Source organism: Amia ocellicauda, chromosome 12 (assembly GCF_036373705.1).
Source record: "Amia ocellicauda isolate fAmiCal2 chromosome 12, fAmiCal2.hap1, whole genome shotgun sequence".
Lineage (NCBI taxonomy): Eukaryota > Metazoa > Chordata > Actinopteri > Amiiformes > Amiidae > Amia > Amia ocellicauda.
In genome coordinates, this window is record NC_089861.1 from 12,159,189 (window position 1) to 12,168,869 (window position 9,681).

The 9,681-nt window shown below is 43.1% G+C and overlaps 1 protein-coding gene across 1 annotated transcript; it reads right to left on the reverse strand.

Annotated features, from left to right (window-relative positions):
- On the reverse strand, positions 1-9,464 carry ky (kyphoscoliosis peptidase). Its single transcript, XM_066718350.1, has 7 exons — positions 9,376-9,464; positions 5,644-6,363; positions 5,331-5,445; positions 4,959-5,076; positions 4,594-4,785; positions 3,805-3,995; positions 1-3,259 (listed from the first exon to the last, which is right to left on the reverse strand). Exons 2-7 carry the CDS (start codon positions 6,334-6,336, stop codon positions 1,950-1,952), a joined length of 2,619 nt encoding a protein of 872 aa, XP_066574447.1. The 5' UTR covers positions 6,337-6,363; positions 9,376-9,464; the 3' UTR covers positions 1-1,949.
- Between the last annotated feature and the right edge of the window lie 217 nt (positions 9,465-9,681).

The window sequence follows — 9,681 nt, forward strand, 5'->3', positions numbered from 1 at the left end:
CAGTGTTTAAACACTTTAATAAAGTTACAAACCTTTTCTGCAAAAATAACAACCCATGCACCTGTTATCAACACAATCATTCAATTCAACAAGCTACTTTTCTTTTCTTTTCATCTCAGGTAGTTTGGAGTCTAAAAACCCCAGAGCAAAACCTGTGTAACAGACTTCATACTTTCCTTAAAAAAACAAAACATGTATATTTTATCTTCCATATCTTCACATTAATGGTTATTCTCAGAAGAACCGGAGGTATTGATTTTTCAAAGCAGCAAAATAATGTCCAGTTCCTTCAGATCAGGCCGGGGAAAGCACCACACCTCCGCTGTCTAAGCAGACGGGCAGGCTTGTCTAGTAGAGGTCAGGTTTGCCTACCCTGGTGCGATGTCGCCTGGCTCACACTCCGCGATGGCACAGTCAGGGTTTTGGCTCTTTAAACAGTCTGTACCATCCTTTAAATAAATGACACGTTAATCTATACAGTACAGCTGGTAGAGACAGCTTTGGGAAGCGCTGCTTTGAATCATGTTGCACCTTTGGAAGAAATGTTAACGCTTGCAGTATGAGGTAAATAGTAATAATAATAATACAAAAATCAGTAATATATTTTTGCCATTTTTTTTTTTTTGGCTTCAATGTAACTGCTCTGAAAGCTACTCTCCGCACAGAGGGAGGCTGCAATGTACCTTTCAGCTCTGCATCTGCTGTGATTTTAAGAGGGTCTGGAGAAAAACGAAATCCTTTTAATACAATTTGCACCTATTGCTTTTCTCAAGGGCAGCTAGGCTGTTAGAACATGTGGCCTGTAAGATGCCGCCTAAGAAGATACACATTCAACAGAGTGGTGGTGATATGACCATTCTGGTAAGAGATTTAAGTTCCTTTCACCCCTGAGTAATCCAGTAAATCAATCAAACTTTTGTCTACACCCATTATAGAGGCTGTTTAGATCAGGATTTGCCTATAATATCACCAATTACTATTATAGCTTCAAATCATCAGTTACTAAAAGTCTAGGGTAAAAAAAAAACAGCAACAAACCAATTCAATAAATCATTACATAGATGAGATTAATACCAGAAACCCATGCAGACCTTGAGCCCTGTTTTATAGCCTTTGGAGAAGCAATTTCAATTGAGACTAAGTCAGCTAGAGCAGTGATTCCTAAACTGGTCCTGGAGCCCCCGCAGCCCTGCTGGTTTTCATTCTGACCTCTTAATTTCTTAACTGAAATTTCAGTTGACCTTTTAGGAGAGGAGGGGTCCTCCGGAACCAGGGTTGGGAAACACTGACATCAGTATCAGAGTATCAGAGAGGACATATAATAGGAAAAGGCAGCAGATAAGAAAATACTACCATGTTCAGCTGATATCAATTCATTTCAGCTTGGGGCTTGAGAGGGAGAAATTACCTAGCTTTTGGATTTGCAACAAAAATAAGATGTTGGGGATGGGGGTGGAATATTAGCAGCTGCTAACAGTAAGAAAGTGAATAGATATTAATAACTGATCATTAATGGCCCATATAAGGACCGAGGAACTGTAAATCTTCCCAACACTGTCCAGTTAGTGTCTGCCCACATGTCCACACACTGTAAAACTACATGTTTATTGCTGGGATTAGGAGGTCTCTACTTACCTTTTACTCCATGGCATTTTTAATCTCAATCACAGTAGTTATAATTCTAAATGATTCGCATTTCGATAGCTTTTTGTATGCCATGAGAACAATGCAAGCTTAATTCATTCTCAGTTGAAAATAAAAAGATGATCGTCAACAATTAAACTACACTGCAGCTTAAATTAGCGCATGCTTCCCTTCAGTATTCCAGGCAGGACTTGAGTGTGCCACAGAACTGCAAGAAAAGGGGGTGAAAAAGATCAAAACCAAATCTTTCAGGATGTTCTTATCCAAATCCTTTCCCTCGCCTCGCCGATTAACAAACCGCGGGTTCACATCTCATTCTGTTGAATCAGAACGTTGAAGGACATGACCACGGCCATGTCTGTGCCATCGCCACCAAATTTTGCGGCCACTTTCAGCTCTGGCACTGTTTTGCCTGTGAACACCTCGCCCTCCCACACCCGGCTTTTGTTCAGCTGCAGGTCGGTCCGTGTCTCTCCCACTACGCACACCCTCTGTGCCCCAGGGACTCGGACCCTGAAACGGACCCATCTCAGTGGCTCCAGCAGGCCAGCCCGAGGCTCGAACAGCACGCAGCCCTTCCTCCATGCAGAGTATGTATTGGGGAATGGGGGCCAGCTGTTTTCTGAGGAGTATTTCAGGATGTAATCACACATGTGGCTGAAATCCTGGCTAGATGCTACCTTAGCGTACAGCCCAAGTTTGTAGGTCCCAGCTTCGGGCAAAGAGACGCTCAGGGTGACCTTGCAGTCCGTGTGAGTGAAGAGGACATGTCTGCTCAGCGGGTGTCCAAGGCTTTTGTGGTTATCTTTCGCCAGGATGGCGTGGATCTCCAAGTCCCTGGAGTTGTGGAAGGTGATGTTGCTCTTACCCTCCTTTGTGCTGATGATGGCTCCAGTGTGGCTGAACTTGGAGATCCCAGCGTTCATCATTTTGGTGCCTGGACCGCAGGACGTGCTCAGGGAGGAGGGGAAGAGCTCGTTAAGGTTGATTGTTGAGCCTGTGCATCTGACCAGAAAGTTGCCCGCATTCTGAAAGGCATCCTCCGCCCGCTCGAAATCCCTCACAAAGACAGAGAGGCGATAGTACCCGCGGTAGGGACACAGGACATGGCAGGTCAGGCGGTTAGGCTCGATCTGGGTGGCCACGCACCTCTTAGCCAGGGCTGTGTCCAGGTCCTTATGCACAAGTTCATACAGCAGCATCAGGGGCTTTGAGGTCTGCATGACCAGCTCAAATGACCCGGTGTCTACCTCCACAGCCTCGGCTCCATGGCTGCACTCTTTAACCCCCAGGGTCTTGGCAGTTTGATGGAGGCCCCAGGAGAGAAAGGGGTTCTCTGGCAGCTCTTCGGAAGGCTGGGGCTCCGGACACTCCAGCTGGAAGGAGCAGACCCAGCTGAACGTCCCGGTGGTGTTGGCGGGCCGAGCAAATAGCATCACATCATACATTCCTCGCGCTGGGGGAAGGAGCTTCAGCTTCATGCTGAACCGGGAGACGGTCAGGATGCCAAAGGAGCTGCTCACATCCTTGGTGTCTTCGCCACTCTTCTGGGAGATCTGGTAAGTGAAATCCACAATTCTCTTGAAACCCAGGGAGACAGTGGCCTCGCCATTCACTGTGGGCCAGAAACACAAGCAGTCATCCACATCTCCCAACACTCAAGCTCGAGATTAACTCTAAGATCTATATAAACAAGGTTTCAACGTCCATCTTCCTTAATTGTAGCTTAAGAAGGCACTTTGAAATGGGTGTTTATGCACTCTTGTCTTCTAGTTTGGAAAAAGACCATCAGATGGTTCTTCCAAGATCAAACAACAGATTTGCCAGTAATAGTAATAGCCCTTTCTAAAGGTCTTAACAGGGAACAGCATTTCTCTGGCAGTTAGGCGTCACGTCAAACAGAGAGCAGCCTTGAGAAGATGCCATCTGGTTCCCTCCACTTGATATCTTACATGTAACTGCATTGATCTTGCAACTATAAATTCAAATTGTCCCGCGATTGAAAATGAAAATGACAGGCACATTAATAACACACCTAAAGTAAACACTTTGGTGTATAATACCTAGAAGCCTAGTATTCACTTGTTTACTCTTCTGTAAATAAGCACTTTAAGCACATTATATAAGCCTGGTCCTGATTATAGGGTATACGCAGCTGACCTGTGATGAGCTGGGAGTGTTTGGGCTGCAGGAGGCTCAGGCCCATCTTGTAGAACTCGGAGGTCTTGAAGACCCTTCTCTCAAAGTCTTCCAGCAGGACAGGGCTGTCCAGCAGTTGCCACTTTGGCTCATCTGGGCAGTGGGAGTCAATGAAGTCCTCGGGGTCGGCCAGGAAATAAAAATCATCATACCTGAACAACACAAGTGAATGTGTAAATTCACTGGGTTCAAATATAGTACTGTCATACGAAAATGTTTAGTGCTGTGTGTCAGCAGAAGATATCTCTAAGACAGCAAATAAACGTTTTTATTCTTGAAACAACTTGGTGTTTTTTTAAGAGGAGAAACAAAAACATACATTAACTTAATGTTTGCCGAAAAACATTTTTTCATCTGTAATGTATTACACCCTATTATTATGTATGAGTATTTTTACACACGTACCCAATTGTATTTTGAGGCTGATATCAGCTCATCATTATAAACCACTTCAAAGATGACCCAAAGTTCACACGCTTTTACTGCTTTCATGTTCTATTTGTTTAAAGTAGTGGGGATTGCTTCTGCAGTCATTCCACTCCCCTGGGATAAGTATCTGCCGTCTGCATCAGACCCTACGTGAGGCACAAGGAGAAGCCCCCGGAGACAGCTGTGCTTGTGTGTGCTCCGCTTGTTTCTTAGTGTGTTGACAGGACAGCATCAAGAGCTACTTGGAGTCCCTTCTCATGATCGGCTTTCATAAGACTCACGGTGAGCGCCAGGAAATCAGATCTCCCAGCATGCCCTCACCTCTGTGTGAAGGTCCTGCTCTCGATGTCCACAGTCCCTGCACCCCAGCAGGAATCCAACAGGAACCACTGGCCCCCGAGCTGCACGCTGTTCCACATGTGATTGGACTTGGTGTTCTGGTAGCTCTGGCCCATGCGGTAGCCAATACCTTTGCCGTGGCCCGATATCTCCTGACACTGGATCCCCACTTCACTGCAAGACAAGGGCATCATGAATTTCTGTTTTCGATCTTCTATTCAATAAGGCCCACATATTTAGGCATTACTTTTGCTGTAATGGATGAAAACAGGACATTAGCAGATTGTGCACTGTGCACTCCTTAATAAACAGTTGAGGGTGGGCATGGGTGTGCCGTACTAGTGTACCTGCACATCTGTTGACAGATGCTGGAGTATCCACAGCAGACGCCTTTTCCCGCCTCGATGACCCTCTCTGGGGAGCACAGTTTTTCGGACAGGCCCAGGTATCCGCTGATATCATACTCTGCCCATTTCCGGAGAAGCAAAGTGAACGTTAGTGTTTTTGACACTACCCACTACTACTACTACTACTACTACTATCTCAGGCTGTGAAGCACATATGCATGTTTTTACTGTGCGGTGATATTTGTGAACTTTACCTTTATATGGATACAGGTTACATAATAGCTGGTTATAACATTGTTAGCTAGCTAAGCTATCATCATATGACCCAGACCAAACATGTCAAGCGAGATGAAAAAGAAAAGGACAACTGACCTATATTGTGACACAGCCAGATCCATATGGCCCGCAGTTTTTCCAGCTCACTCACGGCTCCCCAGGTGATTTCCTGGACAATCGTCTGCACCGAGTAAACTCCTTGTGCTCTCAGCTTACAAAAACAGACACATCAGCATTGAGTTGTGTTGTTAAAGTACAGATTCTCATTTTTAAGTGTTATGGATTAAATCTATCCATCTAAATATATGTGTTTAAATGTTGCTACTTTTATTATTATGTATAAATGTATGTATGTAGGAAGAATACATTCAGCAACTCAATCTCAATGTACCAGAAATCAACCACTTACCTCCTTCCCAGCACTAAGAACATGGGTGTCCACTCTCCGGAAGACCTCTGGACCAGAGAACAAATCCTTTCTTGTCCTCCTCTTCGAGCCAGGGACTCCCCTAGTGATGGGGACAACCTTCTCTACCTCTGGGGTCTTTGTTGTGGAGGCGTTGGAGTTTACGACTCCAGGTTCCTCCTTCTTGACTGTTTTCTTCACCACCCTGAAGGACCGCGCACTCTCTGTGGACAGCTGACGCTTGGCTGCGGGCCTCCCTACTGCCCCACTGGCCTGGGCCTCCTTCTCCACAGCTGCCCACCTCTCAAAGACATTCTTCCTGGACTGGATGGTGTCAGATCCTGAGGAGGAGGAGGAGAGCGTATTCCTCTTGTCATTGGCCGGTAGCACTTCCAGCTGCCACTGCTGGTGAAGGACGGTTATCCCTTCTTTGGCAGTGTCCGTGCATGCCGTAGTATTGGGGTCCTGTCCATTCCTGACAGGGGACTTCTTCTTTATGTCTCTCGCCTTCGAACCACTCTCTGGGGTTTTGTTCTCCTGTTGCTTCCTGGGGTAGGCCTCCTCTGTGATCTCTGTGTTGTTGTTGTTGTTGTTGTTGTTGTTGTTGTTGTTGTTGTTAAGGTGGTGGTACCTATTCAGATTCAGGGGTCTCTTTGGCTCAGGGACCTCTTCCATCATTTGGAAGCCATTGCCCATCTTTTCTGGTAGTTGTTTACCACAAAGCTGTCAATGGAGAAAGCAAACTTATACACAACTTATATACAACTGTATTTAATTATGCTTGCTCTACACGTCCTGGTTTTATAGATTTCTAAGATTGCTCTTAGTTCAGATTTCTTTTTGAACAACTTGCCTCTAGGCATACGCAACTAATGGTTTCCAACATTTAAAGTTTGCTAATGTGCCAATACAACTTAAGTTTCATGCTTAATTGGACTAGCAACACTCCTTCTAATCCTCAAAAAAAAAAAAAAGGTTTTATATTATCCTCTTACATATTATATATATATATATCTGGGCTACCTACTGTGGATGAAGTGCTGTTATTGCAGTTGAGCTGTTACTGCAGTTGTGTAGTCCTTTCGCATTTTTCTTGAAACAACGATTATTCTTTAACAGCAGTCTAACACTGATTGCACATTGAAGCCTAATACCGATGGAAAAATAATTCAAATGAATAACTTTCAAAATAGAACCCTGCTTTCTCATCTCCAGATTTCCATTTAAATTAAAAATGGATTGAAAACAGTTCTGTATTACTATACATGCGAACATTAAAGGTGGGTACCCAAGCAAGTGACTGAATCCGTTTCTTGTGCTCAGACTTTCCAGACAGCTGAAGGACACAGTTACACATTTCCAATTAAAAGTACACTCTCCCAGACTTGAACCCCTGCCCCTTAAGCACTGCTTATTCAGCTGTGTTTCTGAAGAGAAGAATTGGGAAAGATCACCTGAACTCTGTGCCCTGTAGCAGGTGTTTCTGACAACAGCCTGAATAAAACATGAAAATGGGTTTGAAATTTTGAATAATCTTTCTATATCTTTAATACTGAAAATAAAAAGAAAAGACCGAATGGAATAAAAGGTGACTCATTTCACGTTTCTTGCTTACTTCAAAGTGCAGAAAAAGCTTCCTTCCCTTTGTTGTACATAATATGTGCTGAATACTTAACTTCTTTGTGTGTTACACTCCCATAAGCTGAAATGATTGCTGAAAGATTGCCAGCATTTCTGATTTACCTGCTTTAGGAAAATGATTAGTGTTGGTATAAAGAATAAGGCCTGAATAACTGGAAAAAGCATTCTTACATTTACAGTGAATTTAAAACACTCTTAAGCAAAGAAAGAAAAATGCTTCAAATGTTTATATTTTGTCATAACAGCTTTCATAAAATATTACAGTTTGTCCAAATGTGGGGGGATCAAGGCAGGGGGTGGGGTTCTATCCTTTTGCCAAAGAAAGAAATGTGTTGCAAAGACAAGCTTGGTCCGGCTGATATATTGATGAAAGCCACACAGATACAAATCATGGGATTGTGACAGTATGCAAATCCTAATAATTTAAAAGCAGGGGCACACTGCCCAGTCAAATCTCACATCTGTACCTGTAATACAGCAGCCGATTCTCATGGGCTGCTCAGCTTTTGCTCTTATGCACTTTCTTATTAAACTATGTTTCCCTCATGCTCCTGATACCATTAAAATTATAGACTGATCATTTCTTTGTCCGTGGGCAAACATACAAAATCAGCAGGGGATCAAATACTTTTTTCCCCCACTGTACCTAGGACTTAACTGTATTATGCCGGCACTTGTTAGCTCAATTATACTAGGATGTATGTGTATAGTATATTGTATTTTGTACTGATTGGGTTTACTGCACTTAGTAATGCTTTGAAAATGTTTCTTGTGAGAACAGTAAGTCTCCTCATGTAAGGGCGTCTGCTAATAAATGCATAAATAATCATAAAATTAGCTTAATTAATATAGCTTCACCAATCACTTGGGACAAAGGCAATCTTCATTTTTGCATGTGTAAGGTAACACCCACAACTCCTGTACAGCAGTCTGTGCCACAGTATCTACCAATCTCAGTCTATGCCTGGGAATGCAAGACATGAATTGCAGTGAAGCACAAACTCTTGGCTACACATGGACAGCTGCTGAAGTGTAGTGATACAGTTTTCTCCCTGCCGCCCCCTGCTCTGCAGCAAGCTGCTGTTTACTGATGTGGTTCAGTGCCCATATTAACACAGAAATCAATAAACAGCAGATGCCAATGAAACTTACAAGCATACTTTTCAATGCACGCTGTCAAATGAAAGCTAAATGTGTATTTAACTGTTTGGCTGGTGCCCGTGTCGTTAGTGTGACATTGATGAATAATCATCAGAGCACTTGAAAATAAGCTGATACTCACCAAAATGCAGCACTGGCACTTTGCAATTTAAAACCCCTTGTGTACTACAACTTCTCAAAAAGACTTTTCAGCTGGTGAGTATTTCTTTTATCAATACCCCATCAAAGGGCTTCTTGCTTGAGTACCTGCTTTCCCATTTCAAGCACTGATCTGGATATAAATATTCATCTGCAAACTGGTTATCATACAATATTACACTTGAAAATCAGATTTAAAGTGGTAGTGAGTCTTGCTCAAGAAAATAATGCCTGCTTTATAATTTATTTTGATTGAAATGCTTGTAGACATGGACTGAAAACATGTTTTTTCGTAAGCATAAGCAATGTTGGTTTGTGCAAAATGATGTGTGTGCTGAGTTGTATGCCAGGCAGTGAAGGTATTGTTGATTGTTTAGCTTTTTAATTGTATTGTATAATTTGAATCATTGTTACAGCATCCTTTATAGAGCAATAATTATTTTGGTCCCTGTTTCAGTCTTTTTTATAAACAAAGGCTTTGACTGGTGACATGTATATGTATAACTAATTTAACAAAAAATAAACCCTGAGTCTATTAGCAGGCATTGTCAGATGTATCATCAACTTCTACCTCAAAATGCAGAGAAAACAATTCAGTGAGTTGAATGACTAATACTTTGCTTAAGATAGAAATGATCGTAGTGGATCTAAATTATTGTTGCTCTATAAATATATAAGAAACATTGCCATCTATTTAAACCTTAGTGCAGCTGTGCAGGAATACACTGTTTTTAAACCAAGTGTGCTGAATCTAATACTAGTGAGTGTGTATAAACAAAAGAGACAAGTCCTTACCCTGTGATCGGGTTGTCTTTGTCTGCTTGGGTGTCTTGTCAGTCTGTCTGTCTGTCTATGTCTATCCCTGTTGTTCACTCCCCATCTCAGGACAGTGTGTTTGTCTCCTCGACCCCGGGCTTCATTTATACCTTGCCCTGGGGGCCTGGGATTTACCCAGCTCTCACACTGATGGGATGACAGGCCTAAAAATACTACAAAGCAGCTGATAACAGCCAATGGGGCGAGTTTCCACTGCTCCTGGGAAGAGAGGCTGCTGGCCTGCAGAGGGAGGGAGGTGGCCTGGGGAGCCCGGCCAAGAGCAGC

Coding starts and splice junctions, on each gene's coding strand:
- ky (XM_066718350.1), bottom strand. CDS start 6,336: ATGGGCAATGGCTTCCAAATGATGGAAGAGGTCCCTGAGCCAAAGAGA. Junction 4,786..4,958: donor ATCTGTCAACAGATGTGCAG/GTACACTAGTAC, acceptor CTTGTCTTGCAG/TGAAGTGGGGATCCAGTGTC. Junction 3,996..4,593: donor AGCAGGACCTTCACACAGAG/GTGAGGGCATGC, acceptor TGTGTTGTTCAG/GTATGATGATTTTTATTTCC.